General features: G+C 41.3%; 2 protein-coding genes and 1 non-coding gene across 5 annotated transcripts in view; 1 reads left to right on the plus strand and 2 right to left on the minus strand.

Moving 5' to 3' along the window:
• Positions 1-5,786: 5,786 nt before the first annotated feature.
• Positions 5,787-23,082, minus strand: rbmx (RNA binding motif protein X-linked). Of its 3 annotated transcripts, none has more exons than XM_043705205.2 (11): positions 22,973-23,082; positions 20,764-20,882; positions 14,049-14,169; positions 13,653-13,759; positions 12,208-12,370; positions 11,404-11,508; positions 10,030-10,158; positions 9,834-9,948; positions 7,254-7,379; positions 7,067-7,158; positions 5,787-6,460 (listed from the first exon to the last, which is right to left on the minus strand). In XM_043705205.2, the coding sequence occupies exons 3-11, from the start codon at positions 14,155-14,157 to the stop codon at positions 6,156-6,158; spliced, it is 1,251 nt and encodes a 416-aa protein (XP_043561140.1). In that variant the 5' UTR covers positions 14,158-14,169; positions 20,764-20,882; positions 22,973-23,082; the 3' UTR covers positions 5,787-6,155. The 3 variants fall into 3 exon arrangements, with proteins under 3 accessions (XP_043561140.1, XP_043561139.1, XP_043561142.1); XM_043705204.2 differs by having other exon boundaries at positions 23,001-23,019; XM_043705207.2 differs by lacking the exon at positions 11,404-11,508 and having other exon boundaries at positions 22,973-23,080.
• Positions 13,027-13,095, minus strand: LOC122557578 (small nucleolar RNA SNORD61). The gene has a single exon (XR_006313878.1). It is a non-coding gene; the product is annotated as a small nucleolar RNA SNORD61 (small nucleolar RNA).
• The window catches only part of LOC148148735 (uncharacterized), a 32,506-nt gene continuing 31,740 nt past the window's right edge, over positions 22,675-23,440 (plus strand). Inside the window, exon 1 of the mRNA XM_087991844.1 lies at positions 22,675-22,756. The gene's annotated coding sequence lies outside the window, so the exon portion shown is untranslated. The remainder of the gene's footprint in view (positions 22,757-23,440) is intronic.

Raw genomic sequence — 23,440 nt, forward strand, 5'->3', positions numbered from 1 at the left:
CACTGCAGTGCATTTTGCTGAGCCACCAGACGGTTTATCCTCAAAGAGGTATCATCATCCATGTAATTGGAGAGGATTCTGTAACATGTTCCTTGTGCATGTTAGAACAATTTAGGTTTTCACTGCAGTACTCCTAGCTTGACTTCTGTGAAGTCACAGCACTGGTTAAAAATCAAGTCCACAGAACCTAGAGCTAGCTCTCCGATACAGCAAACTATCAGCTCCATTCATTCATATTGCAGTAGCCTGGCAAGCTTTTCAGGTTCTCTTTCAATTTTCATTTCAAGTAATTCACCTTTCAGTACTCTCATTTAAAGGATTTGCTACCATTGTACCATCTTTACTTTGTTAACTGTAAGCATCTAACATCAAATCTCCTTTTCTTCCAGAGAACAAACCCACCCCTTCAAACTGAACCCTCACCAAAATCGACCAATCTGGTAAATCTCCTCAGTGGGAGAGATGAAGGTGCTTGAGTGGTAAGCAGGATGGAACTATATTCCAGCTGAGGGAGAACTGGAGCATAAAGATCAGTGCAGCCTCCCTTTTATGTGCTCAAAACATCCAATTAAGACAAAGCACCTGTCTTTTGTATTTATGTGGTGACCACTCCACCAGGCTTTTCACAGTAGGGGAGCTTGACAGTGGCAATGCTATTAAGTGTCAAAGGATGTTCAAAAACTTTAGTCTTGATCATTGTGGCATATGTTCAAGGCATTCTTTGTCAATTAACTTGAAAATCAGCATGGTTGTCCTAGTCTGCTTCATTAAAGTACAGCTTTTTTTGTGGGGGGGGTAGAGTGGAGGAGTAAATATTCCAAAACTTGACAACACCCTGATTGATGCTATTACACTTGATTGAACTTTGCTTTAAAGACTTCCAGCAGCCACATCCCCATGCAGAAATGGGGAATTGAAAGGCAATCATCTTCCTTTGTCCTAGGTATGACTCCATCTGGGAAGGGTTTGTCTAATTCCAAATCAACTTCATTCATGTTTCTTTATGCCACTCTTGCAAAATGCTGCCTTTATGTTAAGTGCATCCCATAATTTTGAAATTAGCCTTTTTGCACATTTTGTCATCAGGCAAACAGCTGGAGCTGAATGGTCCAGGCACTCAAACTGAGCATTGGTACACAGCTTGTTCATTGACTACTCTACTGACATATTTGAGATCTGACCAAGGTAGTAATTAGCCAGTACCCTTCTGGCAATGGTGCAGAGATTCAATTACTTCAATTTCAAATAAAACAGCCAACAGTTTTAAAAATCAAGAGACCTGGGCAGAGTCACGGAGCACAACAACCTTCTAGGACAGGATGGGGTGGGGAAAAGAAATTTCTCATCTAACTCTTGAGATTTTGTGTCACCATAATCTTTGAGAGAAGCAACTGATGGTGATTTAACATGAGGGCCACCAGACCTCAGGCAAGGGAAGAGAGGTTAAGGAGTAGAGTCCTTCATGGTAACTTCAAACAGATGGTGATGGGAATTGAACCCACGCTGTTGGCAAAACACTGCTCTGCAAACCAACAATCCAGCTAAACCAATTACCCCTCGTTGAGAGATTGTTAAAGATTCTGCAGCTAAAGGTAACAGCCTCAGCATTACTATGTCAATACCCTTCATTTATAGGATAGAAACAGGCTATTTAGTCCAACCAGTTCATGCTGACACCAATGTTCCAATAGTTTCTTCTCCCTTGTCTTTATAAAAATTCACTTCAGGCTACACAGCAGACCTATGTTTGTAAACATTTGTACTTCCATTCATCACGGTAGCAGTTAGAATAATTTACCTGCTCTTTAACATCTACTAGATGCTGTAACAAAATTTAGTATGACAAAATATACACATCATAATTAGTGAGCATTTATGCTTTGATTTTATTCAAAAATTCACAGCTGCATACACCATACTGCTCCGTTGTTTGTTGGATGTTCTTTGACAACCATGCTATTCCATTCCAGATGTTACTTTGATCTGTAAAACAAGTCAAGATTAAGTCTAACAGTTGAAATGCCTATGTTAGGCCACACAATTATCCTGCACAGAGATCTATTAATACCTCAGAACAGAATTTGACTTTTGATATAAATGGTATCCAATTCTCTTTTTCCCACACTTTGCATAGCATCTTCCATGGGGATATGGTTTCATAAGAACACCACACATAGTCACAAGATCATGGCCAAGACATTCAACACTCCCTGCCAACTTTACCGTGGCAAAATTTGTTCATGAGATAGCCACAAATTCTTGTTAGAAGCAAAAAAAAGTAAATATTCTCCAGAACCAGCAGAATACATTGACTTGGTGTAATCAGATCAAAAAAAGGTCTTGAATCTGCCATCCCATCCTTCTGTAGCACCCAAATGCTCAGGGTGTGAAGCAATTTGATCTGGACTGTTCCACAGTAAATTCACACAGCACAACTTGCATTCCCTCGAAATTCTTCTATGACTGCACAAACCACCCTACAGCTCTCCAACCTTAAACCATGATTAAATCTGCTTCCTGCATGTCTATCACTCCGAACCACTATCACAAGGCTTTTCCACACCATCTTTCCTACATAAACAACCCTATCAAATAACCATAGGGTTATGGTTCTCCAATCCATCAACGTAACTGAAAACACTCACCTAACAAACTATATGCTGTATCCTCTCTAACACCAATACGTCCTTCCTTAATGTGGGGCCCAGAACTGAACTTCTCTAGTCAAAGCCAAAGAGTACGTTTTAATTTCATTTTGTAGAACCCAAGAAGAGTTTACCTTAATCACATTCACAAACAGCACTGTCTACTTTTAGTTTCCACACATGGGAACAGAGAGCTCAGTTACAGCCTCTCTGGTAAGATCTCCCCATTCTTCCTCCCTAAAAAAGTACCACTTCATGCTTCTTTATTGAATTTAAATATGCCACATCTGCCTGTTGTGACAGCCTTTTAATGTTCTTTGAAGAATATCAAAATCACATTTTACATTTAAACCTGATATGAATAAAACTTTAGTGTAAGCGTCCCAAGGTGCTTCAGATACAATTTTAACACCAAGGTGTTGCTCACATGGGAACTGATATGGACAAACACGAGATTCACGTTAAAAGGGCAGAGTTTAGAATGATTTCAACTTAGGGTTAGCATTGGACAGCAGCCAGGAGTACTGCAAAGATGTGGACTTAGCTGAAGAAGAGAAGTAGACTCAGCATTGGCACAAGTGAAGTTTTGGAAGATCATCTTAGTCCATATCTATATGTAGTTATCACTTTTAGGACTGTGAAAACTGGTAAACATTAAGTCATCTGGACTAAAAATAGCTTTTTAGCATAGGAGAAGTCATGCAACTTCTTGGAAATTCGGTCAACAAGTTTAACAACCTGTGATCCATCTACTGATTTCAAAATTGTTCTTGACTAATTTACTAAAAGAACTTTGACATGGGGGCAATAGACTAATTATTGGAAACGCTGGCTTTGAAAGTGACAAATGGAGCCCAAAGTCTTGTGGCTGCTTAGCAAACTTATCTAGACTTGAGATTTCAGCTTCAAAAAAAAAAAGAGATGGAGGAAACCCTCCAATGCTTGCAATAAAGCCACAAGTCAGTCTCTCCCACCTATTTGAAGCAATTGGAAACAAGTTTCCACATCTCAGTATTTTAACTACCTTGCAAACGCAGAGAATTTGAGTTGCAATCACTTTCCAAAGGATTGGTACCTGCTCAATTTTTATGCAAACCACACCTGTTTAACAGATCTTCTGACTGTTGCTGTCAGCAATTTGTCAACCAAAATCCCAGTGGGCTGAAATTTGGTTAGATTATATCTTGATTTTTCAGGCCACTGGTCTAAGGTGATCGCAGTTCTGGTAAAAACATCAAGTTTTCATTCTGCAGTAATTATGCCAGAACAAAGACATTCCTTTCAAAAAGTCCACCTTTAGACATTGGAACTTAACTGCTTACTCAAACCGTTTCCTCAAAACTCCTTACACAAAAATAAGCAATACTAATTACTGAATGGTCAAGCCAGTTCAATAAAAACTTAGCTGAACTCTACAATAACTCCATTTCACACCACAATCCCATAAAACCATTTAGCGCTGAACACTCAGCAATACAGAATAATCAAGAGATTCGAAAGGCAGGCTTCCAAACCTAAAAATTTATATTGAAGCTTTACTGCCACCCACTACTGACTCACCCTGCCTCAGAAACATGGAGATGCTGGTAGACAAGGTCAGAAGCCACATGACATCAGGATACAGTCAGATGTAAAGCATGGAAACAGACCCTTCGGTCCAACCTGTCCATGCCGACCAGATATTCCAACCCAATCTAGTCCCACCTGCCAGCACCCAGCCCATATCCCTCCAAACCCTTCCAAATCATATGCCATCCAAATGCCTCTTAAATGTTGCAATTGTACCAGCCACATTCCAATGGGTTTACCTGAAATTAATTTCAAATAAACCTGTTGGACCATAACCTGGTGTCATGTGACTTCTAACCTTGCCTTCAAGAGCGGAAGGCACACAGAAGCCATAACACAAAGGTAAGTGTACCTGGTTAGTTATCTTCACTCTGTAGGTTTAGGTACAAGCTCCAACTTGCATAGAATTCCATTACTTCCAAAAGCAATTTGATTCTATATGCTCACCCTGTAAAATAAATATTCCTATTAGCTTACATTGCACGACAAATCCAACTATCTTTAATTCAGTCACCTCTACATTAAAATGTTAATTTAAAAAAAACAATAAATCTCAATTTACATTTTCCATTGGCCATCCAGTCCAGTGCTGTTGCTGAATGCTTGTCCAACGTGGTTCAGAAAATGTTTCACAGGTTTCAGTTTTGAGATAGCATACAGAATTCCATTTCATTTTTAAAATTCGAACAGGAGAATAGTTATATTTGGTGATCGATGGGCTTCCTTAAGAAACAGGTTTCATTTAGTAGGTAACTTAAAAAGGATTTGCTGCTGGACCTATACAATTCCATTTTGTTTAAACTGAACATGGAGTTATGTTGAGTGAACGATGCACTTCCTTATGTAATCGTATTTCATTTAGTAGGTAATTTAAAATTGTTTGCTCATTACCTACATAATTCCACTTTTCTGTTTAAATTCAACATGGAGTATTAATTGGTGAACGATGTGCTTCCTTATGTAACCACAGGTTTCATTTAGTAGGTTAACAAAATAAGGTTGCGTTGCTTACCAGAGTTGTTCTTTTCACATTAAAATGGCCCTTTGAATCGGCTGAGAATGTTCTAGATTCAACTGTCTTTAAGTCTCCAACTTTTGAACAGTGACAGGCCATTGCAGATCTTGATGCTTAATTCTTAAAACCATAGTAAATTCCTTTTAAAGGTGAGACACTACACTTTCAGAAAATTGAGTCATAAAAGTGTTTTAACGACATTTGGGAAATTTACGACTTGTATCCATTTTAAGCCAGAACTTAAAAACAAAACACTTTAAGATACTCACTGCTGACGATTTGATTTTTTTTAAAAAGCCAGCTTGCTTCAGAGTCAGCTGTGACTGGAGTTGAGAAGTTGAATGGTGATCTGGAACTGGAGGAGACTGAAACATAACTGGCATATTTTGAAATTGCAATGTTTCATTGGGCAATTAATGACCGGTCATCGCCATTTCTTGCTCTTTGGTGTATTGTGTTGTCTGGACATTTTTTCCTTCCCACTTGTAAAAACCAGGCTAACATGATTTGCTTTTGCATTTCCCACCCAAAAGCAGCTTGCTTAAAAAACATACAGGTTTCACTGAAAAGGTTTCAGTCTTTATTTCACAATAGCACTGGTGCAACAAAGCAAGATCTATTTCTATATATCCATATTTATGTATGGAGAAAGCCACAGACAGTAGCACTGTTATAACATTAACTTTTTTTTCCATCTTTAACCAGTCTCTGCACCATTCCCACTAGAATGTACAAACTGACTTTTTTTTTTAAAAAAAACAAGAAACTAACATGAAACAGCAAACCAAAATTAAAGTTTTCAAAATCTGCTTGCATGGAAAGCACCTGACAGTCCTTTCACCTCAAATTTTGTCTGTGTTTCAGTAAGGGAAAAAAAGCACTAAGAGCAAGGGCTTTTTTTGGTCCATGGTATATCAAGTTCAGTTTTAGTATCTGCTTCGGCCACTGCCCCTGTCGTAGCGGTTCCCACCGCGCCCAGATCCACGATTTCCTCCACGGCTCGAGCTGTTGTACGAGTTACGTGGGGGATAGCCTCTTTCCATTGGCATAGCTGGGCCTCTATCTTGCCTACCAACACGATCATTGCGGCTACTTGAGTAAGTCTCACTTCTGTAGTTATCACGGCCTCCACCATATCCATCCCGAGAACTGGTGCTGTAGTCATCATAACGACCACTTCCACTGTAAGATGGTGGGGGCCCTCGTGCAGGTGGAGCACCACGTGAGTTACCTGCAGGGTCAATGGTCAGGTCATATGGAAACGTTTGAAATATTCCTTACATTTTATAAGATCTACTCATTTACTGCAGCTTTGTTGAAATTTGCATTTAAACATTGACTGCATTTGCAGCATTGAGTGATGCAGCAGTGGGATGCTCCCATTACTGGGTACCATTTGACAAAGCAATGAAGTTTTTGAAATGTAAGACTAACTCATTTTGGTAGTGTCTCACATTGTCATTCTTCCAGAAACGAATGGGAAGGTTATGCAGAAATATTTCCAGCCTTTAGGTTTTGGTGTGCACATGTTACTGATTTTATTTGATTATATAGTTGAATATGCATTTTCTTAAGTGGCTAGGCATTTTGTTTGATGGATATTGCTCATCAGCAAGCTTGCATTGTTTGAAGTTCATTTGTTTTGCTGTGGATTTCAACTCATTTGCTTTCAACTGTGTTTTATCACTGTAGAAATAAACTGCTTGAGGTTCAAAGACATTTTTCACTGAACAGTTTATGCAAGATGAAACCATCCAAAATTAAAAGTTATACCAAAAATTAACTAATTCTATAATTGAACAGAATAGTGACACTACACAATCAGCTGCCACCTTACCATAGCCATCATAGGAATCTCTGTAGGAGCCACCACTTGGGCGATCATTATAGTAGTCACGTGGTTCACGTCCACCATACCCATCACGATCACTAAAATAGAAACCAGCCATTGGAATTATTTAAAATTAAAGTTATTGAACTACCAAGTTAATACCCAAAATTGCTAGTTCTGCCTTAGCCCTTACCTGTATCCTCGGGAGCCATATTCATCGCGCCCGGAGTGAGAATATTCTCGAGAACTGTAGGAGTCCCTTGGTGGTGGACCATAATCTCTTGAATCTCTAGAACTTGGATAATCTCTGCTAGAATAACTGCAAAGTAAAAGGTGACCATAAGGTAATTATTGGGATAGGAAAGAAAGTGAAGAGTAAGGCACAAAAAAGGTCCAAAAAGTTGAAATCAAAAGCTCAACTCAGCAAAAGAAATTTAGCTTCAAATATCAGTCCGTACAATATCCATAGCATTTTAAAATATTTAGGTCCACACGGTTCAGAAGCTAATACATAGCTGATTCTGGGCATTAACCTCAAAATGAACTGGACAAACCACCCCAAAGTAGAAATATCAACAAAATGTTCAATAAACAATTTCAAGCAAAAGCTGGTTTAAGTTATGCTGAACTCTTCTTCCCTCCCATTCTCAAGTAAATATCAAAAACTTGTTACAAATTAGGCCACTATCTACTGCCTTGTTAAAACTCTTGAAATTGGATCCACTGTCACATTTTTCCACACTGTTGTCCAATTGATTTCTCCATCAAAATCCTCAAATTGAGGCATCAACTGAACTATGGTTTCCTCAGGCAGCACAATTCAAAAAAGGAGGCAGGTGGGAGCGATTAAAGGATGTGCAAGGAAAGCTTTTTGTAAAAAAAATTTACAGAAACATCAGTAGGTGCCCTGAACATGCTGCTGGGAAGACAGTAGAAACAGATACAATAGTAATTTAAGGAGGCATTTAGACAGATTCATGAACAGGCACACACAGGCAGATGGGATTACTTTGGGATATCATGGTCAGCATAGACAGTGGGTCAAAGGACCTGTTCCCCTGCTGTACTTTATGTTTGAGAAATAATTGTCATGCCAACAGTTTTCTAAAAAGCATTTAATTTTTTGAAAAAGCAATCACTAAAACCTAGTCAAGAGCACAAACTGCTCTGGCACACAAGACTATTAATAGCTATAATTTTATGGGAACACCCATGTGAAGAAATCTGTGGACATTGCGTTATGCTAAATTAAAGAACTGATGCAGACAACAGGGTGAGCTGAATGGCCTCTTTCTGCACTGAAGCAAGACTCAAGGCATTTTTACTTAATATTCAAACCTACAAAAAACCCATAATTGGACTTGACAGAAGAAAATAATTTAGCTCAACTCCTGGGAGGAATGATGGCTAAAATCAACTAAAACCTTTTAGCATTTGCCATCTTTACTTCAGCAGTCAACATGCTAACAAGATTGTGGAACCAATAATCAACAGTAATTGCTGGAGAAGCTGCCTTCTCACCACGGAGTTAGTGAGTTAACAGAGGGTGCAGTGACCCTTCCTTTCAAGTGTTCAGAAGGGTCATTGGATGTTAACTCTGCTTCTTCTCTTCCACAGATGCTGCCAGAGATAGAGTTTCTCCATAAGTTTTACTTTGATTTCCAACATCTGCAGTTTTCTGTAGCCAAAAATGTCCGTAGATTTATTTTCAAACAAACAGTTAGAGGGCTACATTGGTAGCTAGATGGACCGTTTACCGTTAGATAATTCTTGACTGGGAGCATTTTTAAAACTCATGGGAAATACCCATAGGTTGAAGGGAGATCTTCAGTTTCACTGTTTCGGCTAATTCTGTGAAATCCTTGGATGGAAATGCATGTAGGTAGTAGTGCTACTGAGAAGGGGAGCACATAGTAAATTTAGATTACCTTAGACTTACCAAGTTCCAAACCACAAGCGTTGGAATAAAACAGAAGATTGCTGAAAGAATTTATCAACATTTCCAACCTTGAAGTCAGTTTCTGTAAACTATCAAAATATTACAGAAAGCACTCTGATGCAAGTATGGTACAGGCACTGCTGTTTGGATACCATGAGGGATTTTTATGGTAAATGCAAGGAGTGCTCAAGTTAAACTTTCCTGTGTAAGTAGTTCAAAAGAGTTTTAAACTGATGTTTCTTTTTTGCCTAAATTAGATTCTGAAACATTTGCATGCTTATGTTTCAGTCATCATGTCATTAGAACCAAACAAAAGCTGTTTAGGCCGTACTCCAATCTAGGATTAAGTTAAAAATCTCGCACCACTAGGTTTGGTCCAACAATGTTCCTTCATCAGGTGTACAGCAGTACTCCAAAAGTTAGTGCTTCCAAATAAACCTGTTCAACTATAATCTGGTATTGAGATTTTGAACTTTGTCCACCCAAGTCCAACACTGGCTCCTCCACATTAGTCGAGGATCGAAAGGCCAGCAATAACAAGCTGGATTTTTAATGTTTAATATATGCACAGTCAGCTGCCTCCAGCTATCGCAACAATTGTACTGGAAGACTCCAGTTCTACTGAAAAACAAACTAATTGCTGAAGTAGGCAGACCACTCATCCAATTTCTGACAATGGGTCAGCTCCAAAGGGCACAAATTCAAGTGACGTGTTTGCAAGGCAAGCAACTCAATTGGCATTTGCAAAATGGCCTGGCAATTTACAAGGGGCTTGCACTCATTACAAAATCATGCCTTCTTTCAACTATCTACTTCTGAGTGAAAAAACATTACCTGTCTCTGCTGTTGTAATAATCATCTCTTGGCATATAATCATCCCTTCTGGAGGGCATCATCTCTCTACGAGAAGGTGGTGAACCATAACTGTCCCTTTCACGTGAGGGAGGTCCTAGTGAAAAAAAAACATAGGGTCACCAAAACAACTGAAAACTGGAAAAATCCAAATCTAACTTGGTGGAATAATTTTTACCTCTCGACCCACTTCCTCTTCCGCCCATTCCTCCACTCCGCATTGGTCCTGAAGGAAGGGGCCTTTTAGGTGGTGGTCCATTTGCACGCCCTGGGGGACCCCTTTTCAGTGGTGGTCCTCTGGAGGAGACTTTTAATAAAAAGAAACACTTGTAGCTATTTGCTCATATTAGGTACATTTTGCATTTTAAAGTTCCACTTCCAAATACTCAGAACACAGGAGTTTATAAAAGTCTTAAAAGTATTTTTCAAAATAGTTTCTACATTTCCTGATTTGTAAACATGCCTAACCATAGCTAATTTACTGCATTAAGTTCAAAACTCCTAACCAAAGTATTGCACGAATTACATCGACTGAATTAAAAATCATTTTAAAGAAACACAAAATAGCACAACTTTCCTTTAATAATACAAAACTGAGTACTGCTGCAAAAAGTCGTTTTTCCAAATTGTACTCAAGACAATTCACAAGACATACCAAAGCAAAAATATTTAAACTGCATAAGACAGATCTAACTGGTTGGTGAGTGAACTCACTGGTAGATGCACCAGTAAACAATGGCTGACAGACAACTGCCAAACATTTAGGCAACGCCTTGACCAATGAACTAAACAATGGCTGTCATCCATTTTAAGTTGAAACAAGCACATTGTCTATGTGTTCCGTTTGCAAAGAACAGTCCTGTGTATTAGTGTGGCGCATTCATCATGGAAATACCACAGAGTTCACCTGCCAATCAATCAGCACTGGGAATGTGGCATTTTTCCTTTAATTTGGTACTTTTTGGAAACCATCATGATGAGCACAAGTTGAAAACCTTTCACAAAAGCATACCTTTCCTCAGCAATACATTTTCCTCATTGCATCTACAAGTCTTTAAATAAAATGTGTTGCTATGATGTGTTTGAAATTAGTTAGCAATCAAATAAAATAATCAAAGTACAAAATCAGGTCCATGACCATATCTGGTCATCTACGATCCAGAAAATAAAATTGTTTCCATTGCTTTACAGATACATTTTCCAGTTGGTACTAAAGCAGTGTTGTCCAATAGAAATCACTGACTAGCCACAGGACATTTAACCACATGCATTAATTTTAGTCAGGAATCTCCATTTGCATATTCAAGGTAAATATATTCACATGCACATGTACTTGCACATCTCCCAGCAATTAGTAACAAAAAAACTATAGCACTCAAAAAACTCACTCCAACTTATTTTTACCACATGTACAAAATCAAAGTACATCACATGCCAATGACTGTCCATTAATCTATTTGGTACGTTTAAAGTCACCACATCTGGATGCTCATTTCGCCACATGGCTGACATATTGGACAACACTGTGCTAAAGCTATATTATCAAACTTACCAGAGTATGCTCCCATATCATCTCGTGGGTCAGGACTCCTAAAGAAATGTACATTCCTCTTAAGGTAGCACTGTTCTATCTCCTGAATCCATTCACCGTGCTCACCTGCGTGGCAAAATCTACTTGTGCCATCAACAATGCAATAATCGCAATTTTTTGTAAACATAGCATATACTGAAACAGCAGATGCTGTAGACATTACAATGGAACATGACTGAACAGGCAAGATACAGACTCTCCAATGTGAATTAGTGGAATTGTGTCGGCAAGGATCATGGAGATATCAGTAACCTGTATCTTAGGACATGCTTCACTTCTTCTAGAACGCTGCGAAGTTCTAGATGAAATTATTTTAAAATGCAATGGATACACTATTTTCACTGTAACCACTGATACAGTGCAGTTACACACATGGCTGCAAACCTACATTTATCTCAAATTCTAAAGACTTGTTTTAAGTGGGACCAAATTGTACAATAAACATCAAAAAGACAAAACTTAGTACTGCTACATTTAAGATAAAAATCTCAACAGTGGCTCAAGTCCCTTGTATTAAAGTCCTAAAAGCAAGTAGGACTGACCAGGAATAGACTAGTGTCACCGGTTCTATCCTCCACTTCCCCACCCTTAGCTTAAATTTTCCACTAATCAAAAAATTTAGATTTCTCTCCTTCAAAATACAGTTTCAGATTGGATCTGAAAAGTGTAGTTATTGTGACTGTCTAGACACAGGAGTGCAATAGATTTTGCTACTTTCCTCTTGTAATGTTACAGATTGACAGATTGTTTGTTTCAGGTATTTACCTTTTTGAGGTGGACCTCTCATTCCTCCACTACCTCCTCTTCCACCTCGAATCCCCCTAGGAGGACCACGGCTTCTTGGGGGTGGGGGTGGTCCACGTCGTCCACTATTTTCAAATGCTGGTTTAGTAGCTTGCTCTACTTTAATGGGTTTTCCATCCAAAGACTTTAAAAAAATTGAGAGGGAGTAATAAAAATGTTTGTAGTGCACTCAGGACTGGATTCAACTTAAAAAGGGTGCTTGAAGTAGGGTCAATTGTGATCAGGAGGCACAAACTACAAATTATACCAGAGTCTCAAGTAGAGCCCTGCCTTTTGCATTGGAACCAAGTCTCGAAAGGATCCAATCTTTATGACCACAGGTCAGGTGAATGGTGATTTGCTTTACAGAACCACAGGTGTTTTAAAAAACACCAACGGCGACAATTGTGAATGAGGTAGACTAGATAAGTCTTAGATGGAAATGTGTTGCTGGAAAAGCGCAGCAGGTCAGGCAGCATCTAGGGAACAGGAGAATCGACGTTTCGGGCATTAGGCCTTCTTCAGATAAGTCTTACCAAAGGATTTGTCAATTAATACATTTTTCAGTGTCCTCTGTGCAAACCTGACTGCCCTGTCTGTTTACCCTGTTAAAATGGGACCGGCCAGTTTTATTGTGAGCTCTACCTACATTAAAGACATGTCATGTGTAGATTCCTGCCAAGTACAGATAGATTTTAGTTCACTGCATTTGAAAAGTTGCAGTCAGTAATAAAAACACCACATTAATCACAAATCTTGGTGGCACAAACCCTTTCTGGGTACAATTCCAGTTGTGTAGTAAAGCTCAGGACTTCTTAGAGGAAAGGTAACTTCAGCTCTGATGATCAGTGCTAGTGAAGTCATCACTGCTCAAACTTTACACAATGGAAGTTGCAAAGTATTGTTCTCTACACAGACTGAATAATAAGTATTTCAGCACAATATTAAAGTAGTAGAACTAGTTAATAAATACCATTCCAACTAAATCACATTTCCTTAAGACAAAACTATTGAAGTCCACAACAAGATCACAAGATTATGAAATACTGCATTGGCAGATTCAATGGCTAAACTATCAAACCTCAGGATAGCTTTGCAGACATATTGATGGCCAGTCACACCTTTTTAGCAGCCAGAGGAGTGGTGTTCTTACACACTTTCACATATTAAAATAGTTTGAGCAATGAGAAAAAAATATCTTGACATTACAAAGTGCATGAAAGATACAATATCTATTTGCTTGTTTAAAACAGGAGGTGCATACAAATCATACACCATCACCTACATTTATTTTGTATACCCATCACTTGTTTATACTGACATTGGAACAAAAGCCCAGTCAATAGTTTTGACAACTTACAACAGCTAGGTAGTCCACATTAAACTATTTGTCACAAAGTTAGAAGCAGACATTTCTATCATCTCACCTTTCCATTCATATCCCTGGCTGCATCCCTTGCATCTCCTGGACTTTCGAAAGTAACAAAAGCAAAACCTCTTGACTTATTTGTTTCACGATCTTTCATCAGTAGAACTAAAAAGAAAAAAAATTACCAGGATTTTCACGACTAACTACACTCAGCATAATTTAAGGCAGCAAATCTTTTAGGTCAGCATAAGAGCACAAATAACAAAACCAAAAATTACACAAATTACTCTTGCAACATTCCCTCCACACAGACAAAGTCCATTATTAATATGCTAACTTTTGTACCTGGCTTGTTTTTAAACTGCATTTAAGTTCTTCACCATTTTGGTCTTAAGATTTTGGCAAAATGCTTAAGCAGGGAAGCCAACTCAAGTTTTGTACTTCAGATACATACCTTCTACTATTCTTCCATATTTGCCAAATACTGCTTCAAGTGCCTTTTCATTTGTTTCGGTATTCAGACCGCCAATGAAGAGTTTTCCAGGACGATCTGCTTCCACCATTGTGACGGTCACCTACAGAAGTCAAAACACACTAACATTAATCCACGTAATGAATAACACCTTTCCTGCCATGTTGATATTCATCCATTATCCAGTTATAAAATGACAAATGAATATGATATTAATTATTTGAGGAAATGTCAGAGCTCATGGCTGTTATGAGAATAACTCCTGGCACTGGAGAGGGATAAGCCAATAAGTTCTACCGTGGGATGAAGCAAATGGCCAATAATTTTTTTTTGTCCTGGGTCTATGTACATTATCTTCAAACGAGTGTTAGGTTCATAGACAAACAAATTAGATTTCAGTATCAGACTGGCCAAGTTTTTATCCTTCAGAAATCACAAACATGCAAGTGACATGTGAACATCTATAAAAACTATGTACTGCAAAACATTATGACAAACTGTAACAAAGATAAAGCTAAGTAAAACAATTTATATTTTATCACCTCCACACAACCTTCTGCTCAGTTTTAGTTCATTCACGAGACTTGGGTTTTATCCCTACGTGTGTTTACCACATTGCATTTTGACCATCTGTTATAGTGAAAGCATACATTTCAGCAAAGTGCCATGTCAAAAGTAGATAAAAATGTTAATATTCTTAAGTGTTGTTTGTTTAATGAATCTAAGTCACAATTGAAGTGGAACAAGACATCATTTGTGCTAGATAGTGCTCCAAATTCCATTTTTGATTGTTCCCCTTTCTCCCTGAAGAGAGAAACTTTCCTAGCTGTTATTGACCCAGTTCCTGCAATCCTTTCATGCAATGCATGCACATAAGAAAACTGTCAATGCAAAGAAAGGAGGAAGTCAACAAAATGACAATTACCAATGGCATAAAAATAATGTAAATTGTTGGAAGTAATAGATTTCATCCTCTGGTCTTAAAACCACAGAAGCAAGACAGCAGTGTGTCATTTGGCCTATTTGTCCATGCTGAAACAAGACAGCCTATTACCCTTTCTAATCCCATCCTCCTGCACATGGCCTCATATCCTTCAGCATACAACATTTAAGGTGCCTATTCCAGGACGTTTTCAACAGGTTAGGGTCTCTGCCTCCACCACCAACTCAGTCAGCAAACTCCAGACACCCCCCTCTCTATAAAAAAAGGTTCTTCTTCATCATATTCCTTCTAATCCTTCTAACACTTAGCTTGAATCTAACAACAACAAAAAACCCAGAGATGCTGGAAATCAAAACAAATGGTTAGAAAAACTCAGGTCAGGCAGCACCTGTGAGAGAAAGGAGAAAGTGAGGTCTGCAGATGCTGGAGATCAGAGCTGGAAAAGTGTTGCTGGAAAAGCGCAGCAGGTCAGGCAGCATCCAGGGAACAGGAGAATCGACGTTTCGGGCATAAGCCCTTCTTCAGGAATCTGAAGAAGGGCTTATGCCCGAAACGTCGATTCTCCTGTTCCCTGGATGCTGCCTGACCTGCTGCGCTTTTCCAGCAACACTTTTCCACCTGCGAGAGAAAGCAAAGTTTATGGCTCAGGTCCAGTGATGCTTCCTCAGAACTCAGATGTTTTCTGGAGGAGGGTCACTGAACCAGAAATGTTTTTCAAAAACACGATCGGAAATTGCTGGATTCCGTGAACCTCAGTTTTTCAACTGCGAAGAGCGTTTCCACCTGTCTACTCTACCTCTCAATTTTGTATACCTCAATCATGTCACCACTCAGCTTTCTCTGTTCCAAGGAAAGCATTCCAACCTCCCCTCACAGCTACAGTTCTCCAGCCATGGCAACATGCTCATAAATCTATTCTGCATTCGCTCCAGAGGAGTTATGTCCTTCCTGCAACATGGAACCAGAACTGCACACAATAAGGCATTGTAGGTCAACCTTCTGCAAATGGACTGCAGTTGTCCAAGACAAGTTCACCACTTTGTCATGGGCAAATAAGGAAGGCACAAGTTAAAACTCAATACCAAGTTTAGTCTAACAGGTTTATTTTTAAGTACAAGCTTTCGTCAGGTAGCTAGTGGAGCAGGATCATAGGATACAGAATCTATAGCAAAATATCATAGTACATTTAACTGATGCGATACATTGAACAAATCTAGATGACTATTAAAGTCTTTCATCTTTTAGAATGGGTTGCAGGCTTCAATTCATTAATGTGAATCCCAGAACTTCTGTCAAGTCACATACCCGAGATAACAAGGCTTTCAACAAAGTCCTGAAGGACGGTTACACCCGAAACGTCGACTTCTCCACCTCCTGATGCTGCCTGGCCTGCTGTGTTCTTCCAGCCTCCTGCCTGTCTACCTTGGATTTCAGCATCTGCAGATTTTTGTCTCGTATAAAAGACATCTCAGCTCAGACAATGCATTAAAAAGTGTGAAAATGCATTGTCCACTAACCTCACACCTTTAATGCATTATCTGAGCTGAGATGTCACTTTTATAAAAAGTTCTGGGATTTAAATATTAATGAACCAAACCCTGCAACCCATTCTAAAAGATGAAAGACTTAACAGCAATTTAGGTTTGTTTAATGTATCATTTTAATTTTGTGACACTGATCTTTTGCTATTGATTCCATATCATATGATCCTGCTCCATTAGCTATCTGATGAAGGAACAGCACTCCAAAAGCTTGTACTTCCAAATAAACCTTCTGGACTAGAATCTGGTGTTGTGATTTTTAACTTTGCCCACCCCAGCAACGGCACCACCACATCATAGGGAAGGCAATAAATGCTGGCCAGCCAGCAACAAACACATCCCACAAGTGAATAAAAAATTCAAAAAGGGAGTCAGAAAGCAAGAAGCTGCAGGCCAGGTAGCTTTATGTCTGACACAGAAAAGGGTACTTGGGTAACTTCAAGGGTTATCAAGCACAGCAAATATGCTTTTGTCAAGGGAAATCATGTTTAATTTAGAGTTCTTTGAAGTGTAACTGGTGTTGTAGATAATGGGGAACCATCGAATGTATGGTATTTACATTTCCAGAAGACATTTGATAAGATACCAAAGATTTTTCAGGAAATTGGGCGAGCATGGCCTTGAGGTTAACATTGATATGAAAAGACGATTGTCAACGGAACAAGATAGTAGGAGTAAGTGGATCTTTTTCAGGCTAGCAGAATTTCATGAGCCACAGGGTCAATGTTGGGATCACAACTCTTCCCAATTTTACAGAAATAATTTGGAGCAAGGAACAAAAGGCATTTAGCTACATTTTCTGATGACGAATGCGTACAGCTGTGACAGGACACAAGGATACTACAAAGTGATATAAAGTCAAAATAAACATCTGGCAAAAGGAATACAACGTAGGACAGTGAGAAGTTGTGTTTTTATACTCAGCCAAAATGGACATGACCTAGATGAAGAGAGGGTGCAGACTCGTGGGTACCTTACTGCACGAGTCACAGCTTAGTATGCAGGTACAGCAGGAAAGCTAAACAGAATGTAAGATTTTATTGAAAAGAAAATTGAATGCAAAAATGATGCTTCAGTTTTACAGAACATTAGTGAAATTGCATCTGGAGTACTGTGTTCAGTACTGAACACCATTCTTATAAAAATTAATGTACAGGAAGGAGTTCAGAGAAAGTCTATGAGATTAATATCTTGAATGAGCGGAGTGCCTTAGACAAAAGACTGGACATGCCAAGCCTAAATCCTCACATTCACACATCTGAAACAAATCCTGAAGGGTCTTCACCTTGTTGTGGAAAGGATGATTTCTCTTATGGGAGTATCTGGAAGTTGGGGGTGATTCATCATCACCTCTCAAAAATGAGGAATGGGGGCAAGCACACCTATTTAAGGCAGATGAGTTTTTTTCTGGATTCAGTCATAGGATGCAGGTAACACTGACAAGGACAGCATTCATCGCCCATCTCCAATTGTCTTTGAACAGGAGGTTCAACTAGAGAATATATATTGTCACCATAAAATCTGGAATTAAAATTATGTTCCACCATCATGGTAAAGTTTGAACTGTGCGCCCAAGGTATTTACCTAGGCCTCTGGATTACTGGCCCAGTGATGTTACCACTCTACGTAGTACAAGAAAGCTAACTAGAAATGAAGAAAATGTTTCAAACCATACTTTAAAAAAATGATTTAACGAAGCAAATATAAGTCCAATCAAAGGTGAATTCAAGAATTGATAATGGAAAAATGGAGATAGCATGTGAATGGAGTATGTATTTTGCATGTCTTCACCATATATACACACAAGAGCACAGATATAGCAATAAATCAAAAGAAGAGGGAATGTAGGAATATTAGCCATCAGAGAAATTATTGGAACAGTGATCTAATATTCCTGGGTCCCGACGGCTGTCATTCTAATGTCTCGAACGAAGTAACAAGTGAGTACTCTGGGAAAGTAACGTGCTGTGGCTAAAAGGAAGTCAATACTTAATTTTGGAAAGAAGAAGTGGAGAAACTCAGCAGGTCTAGCAGCATCTATGGGGAGACAGCAGAGTTAACATTGGGGTCCAGTGACTCCTCTTCTGAACTGATTTGAGTTATTACTTTCAGCAATAACTTCAACATAGAGGTAGCATATTGACATGGATAGAAAATTGGCTGGTTAACAGGTAGCTGACAGCAGACACACATTTTTCTGGTTGGCAGTAAATGTGGCACAGGGAATTGGTGCCAAGACCTCAACTGTTACAATTCTTGAAATGACTTAATGAAAGGACAAACAGCATGGCTTGCAAACAGAGGGGACACAGATAGGCAAGAAAGTAAGCAATGAAAATGACATCAGGGTACAAAAGAGACCTAGAAACAATGACTGGAAAAAGATCAGGAATATCATGTATTAGGTGAGAAACTGAAGAAAAAACAGGAGATTTGGCAGTACCTGCAGAGAAAAGAAAGTCTTACAAGTCTTATTGAATTCTTCGAGGAGGTGACCAAGCATGTGGATGAGGGAAGAGCAGTGGATGTAGTGTACATGGATTTTAGTAAGGCATTTGATAAGGTTCCCCATGGTAGGCTTATGCGGAAAGTCAGGAGGCATGGGATAGAGGGAAATTTGGCCAATTGGATAGAAAACTGGCTAACCGGTCGAAGGCAGAGAGTGGTGGTAGATGGTAAATATTCAGCCTGGAGCCCAGTTACAAGTGGAGTTCCGCAGGGATCAGTTCTGGGTCCTCTGCTGTTTGTAATTTTTATTAATGACTTAGATGAGGGAGTCGAAGGGTGGGTCAGTAAATTTGCAGATGATACGAAGATAGGTGGAGTTGTGGACAGTGAGGAGGGCTGTTGTCGGCTGCAGAGGGACTTAGATATGATGCAGAGCTGGGCTGAGGAGTGGCAGATGGAGTTCAACCCTGCCAAGTGTGAGGTTGTCCATTTTGGAAGAACAAATAAGAATGCGGAATACAGGGTTAATGGTAGGGTTCTTAGTCAGGTGGAGGAACAGAGGGATCTTGGGGTCTATGTACATAGATCTTTGAAGGTTGCCACTCAGGTGGATAGAGTTTGTAAGAAGGCCTATGGAGTATTATCGTTCATTAGCAGAGGGATTGAATTCAAGAGTCGTGAAGTGATGTTGCAGCTGTACAGGACTTTGGTTAGGCCACAGTTGGAGTACTGTGTGCAGTTCTGGTCGCCTCACTTTAGGAAAGATGTGGAAGCTTTGGAGAGGGTGCAGAGAAGATTTACCAGGATGTTGCCTGGAATGGAGAGGAAGTCGTACAAGGATAGGTTGAGAGTTCTCGGCCTTTTCTCGTTGGAACGGCGAAGGATGAGGGGTGACTTGATAGAGGTTTATAAGATGATCAGAGGAATAGATAGAGTAGACAGTCAGAAACTTTTCCCCCGGGTACAACAGAGTGTTACAAGGGGACATAAATTTAAGGTGAACGGTGGAAGGTATAGGGGAGATGTCAGGGGTGGGTTCTTTACCCAGAGAGTGGTGGGGGCATGGAATGCGCTGCCCGTGGGAGTGGTAGAGTCGGAATCATTGGCGACCTTTAAGCGGCATTTGGATAGGTACATGGATGGGTACTTAATCTAGGTTAGAAGTTCGGCACAACATCGTGGGCCGAAGGGCCTGTTCTGTGCTGTATTGTTCTATGTTTAAACAGAATTACTGTCTCAAGTCCAGTATGATTTCCAGAGTAAGCATTAGCTCTTTCGCTCTCCATAGATACAACCAAACTGGACTTTCTCTCACACCCATTTCATTTCAGATTTGCAGCATCCATAGTCCTTTGCTTTTATAATCCCTGGAATAGGCAGCTCGCCAGATGAGGAAAGGATAGATGGGTTGGATTCTAGTGGAATACTTGGTTTGTACGCAAGAGGATAAAATATTCAGGGACAGGTAAGGAAAGCAGATGAGGTTTTAATCAGATCAACTATCATCTTACTGGTGGAGAAGCAGTCTCAAAAGGGCTGAATGAAATACTATTGTTTATTGATACCATCAACAGTGTGGGTAATGTTATTGGTCTCAATAACCTGCGGTCAACAGCTCCACATTCTTACCAAATATGTCTTCCGATTTTCTGTTGGATTTATAACCAACACTGTTGCATGGCTCCTAAAAATCAGCTCTGACCCTTTCTTTACTCTTTCACTGTGAAGGTAACTATCATAGTATAGACCCTTGCCAATAGCATACCTGAAAGTCCGTGCAGTTTCGATCTTTATCACCAAAGGAAATTACACCTGGTGGGAGAGAAGCCAAACTTCACTAGAAAGAAACAAAGTACTGGAGAAATTCACCAGCTCTGGCAGCATCTGTGGAGGAAGAAAAGAGAAGCAATGTTTCAAGTCCCTCTTCAAACAGTGAGCTCTGATTTGCAACAAGAGAGTTTTATTCTATGAACAGCATCTCCTCTGGATAAAAACAAGGGCTTGCAGATGCTGGAAACCGGATTCCAGATTAGAGTGGTGCTGGAAAAGCACAGCAGTTCAGGCAGCATCCGAGGAGCAGGAAAATCAATGTTTTGGGCAAAAGCCCTTCATCAGGAATAGAGGCACTCTGTCTCTATTCCTGATGAAGGGCTTTTGCCCGAAACATTGATTTTCCTGCTCCTCGGATGCTGCCTGAATTGCTGTGCTTTTCCAGCACCACTAATCCAGCATCTCCTCTGGACCTGTCCATTCAGAGATGATCAGAAATTACCAGAAAAACTCAGCCGGTCTGGCAGCATCATGTGGACATGAAAGATTCAATGTCTGGGGACCAGTGACCCTCCTTCAGAAACAGCCCAGTCCCTTCACCTTTTGTTCTGTGATTATGGGGCTAGCTCTTCTATCAAATCTTTCTATACCACTTCCCCTCCCCCCAAAGCCCCACTATCCTCCGGCTATCCACTATATTCCCCTCCCCCCAAAGCCCCACTATCGTCCGGCTAGCCACTATATTCCCCTCCCCCCAAAGCCCCACTATCCTCTGGCTATCCACTATATTCCACTCCCCCCAAAGCCCCACTATCCTCTGGCTATCCACTATATTCCCCTCCCCCCAAAGCCCCACTATCCTCTGGCTATCCACTATATTCCCATCCCCCAAAGCCCCACTATCCTCTGGCTATCCACTATATTCCCCTCCCCCCAAAGCCCCACTATCCACTGGCTATCCACTATATTCCCCTCCCCCCCCAAAGCCCCACTATCCTCTGACTATCCACTATATCCCCCTCCCCCAAAGCCCCACTATCCTCTGGCTATCCACTATATCCCCCTCCCCCCAAAGCCCCACTATCCTCTGGCTATCCACTATATCCCCCTCCCCCCAAAGCCCCACTATCCTCTGGCTATCCACTATATTCCCCTCCCCCAAAGCCCCACTATCCTCTGACTATCCACTATATTCCCCTCCCCCAAAGCCCCACTATCCTCTGGCTATCCACTATATTCCCCTCCCCCCAAAGCCCCACTATTGTCTGGCTATCCACTATATTCCCCTCCCCTCCCCCCAAAGCCCCACTATCCTCTGGCTATCCACTATATTCCCCTCCCCCCCAAAGCCCCACTATCCTCTGGCTATCCACTATATTCCCCTCCCCCCCAAAGCCCCACTATCCTCTGGCTATCCACTATATTCCCCTCCCCCCAAAGCCCCACTATTGTCTGGCTATCCACTATATTCCCCTCCCCTCCCCCCAAAGCCCCACTATCCTCTGGCTATCCACTATATTCCCCTCCCCCCCAAAGCCCCACTATCCTCTGGCTATCCACTATATTCCCCTCCCCCCAAAGCCCCACTATCCTCTGGCTATCCACTATCTTTGAGGGAGATTCCCATCCACCAGATTCCAGGGGATCAGTACATTCAAGTCAGGCTTCAGGGTTAAAAGAAGGGAATTGAAGTGACTGGGGCAGGCGCTAAGGCACGGGTCCGACTGGACGACAATGGGCTCAGTCGGTGCACATCCCCTCGCCCCCACCGTGGGGGTCGGGGCCGCGCACCGTCAACACGCTGACTCCCGCAGCCGCCGCCCCCATTATTCAAACCGAGCGGCGGTTACAGGGAGCGCGCGGCCGCCCCGCTCCAACAAAATGGCGGCCGGAGCCTCCGCTCTGGAATCAGGGCTGCCCGGAGCACAGGGAGCGGCGGGAACCTCCCAGACCATCTACCGGCCTGGCTGAATAGCATCGAGCTGCCGGTAAGCTGGAATCCCAGCCATGGAACTCCCTCCCTCACAGAGTGCACGCTTCCCTCCCCATCGCACAACATGGCGCCCTCTCTTTATTAAAACACCGTCGCTCTCTCTGACTGAACACCGCAGCTCGGAGTGCCGTCCCCCTCTCTCTCTCTCTCTCTGTATATGTCTCTCGGTTTGTATTACCCCGGCGGCCCCGAGCTGATTGTGTGCCCTCACCCAGTGCTGTCCCTCTGAAGCCGCTCACCCGAACGCTGCCGCTATCCCGCTCTGCGCCACAAAAGCAAATGGCCGCCGCTGGCGGGCTCACCGCCTTTTATAGGGCCGCCTTCCCGCCAGAGTGAGGCTGCACTGCCCGGATGTGCCGATCACCCGAGCGGGATCGGACACCATCCACTCCCCGTCAGGAGGGATCGGCGACCGGCCTCGGTCACCCCCCCCGGAGTGATCCGCATCGGCACTCGATCACTCCCAGAGCGCCAGTGGATCACCCAGAGTGCTCCAGATCCGGACTCGATCACCACCATCCAGTGATCATAATCTGACCAGGATCCCCCCACCCTCACACACACAGTAATCCAGTCAGGGGCTCGATCATCCCCATAGTATCAGTGGATTCCCCCCATGAATGGGATCTGGGGGACACAGAGTGATCCAAATTGGCACTGGGTCACCACTGATTGATCC

Source organism: Chiloscyllium plagiosum, unplaced genomic scaffold, assembly GCF_037043375.1.
Source record: "Chiloscyllium plagiosum isolate Xiang-an unplaced genomic scaffold, Cpla_swu_hap1 HiC_scaffold_11, whole genome shotgun sequence".
NCBI classification, from domain to species: domain Eukaryota; kingdom Metazoa; phylum Chordata; class Chondrichthyes; order Orectolobiformes; family Hemiscylliidae; genus Chiloscyllium; species Chiloscyllium plagiosum.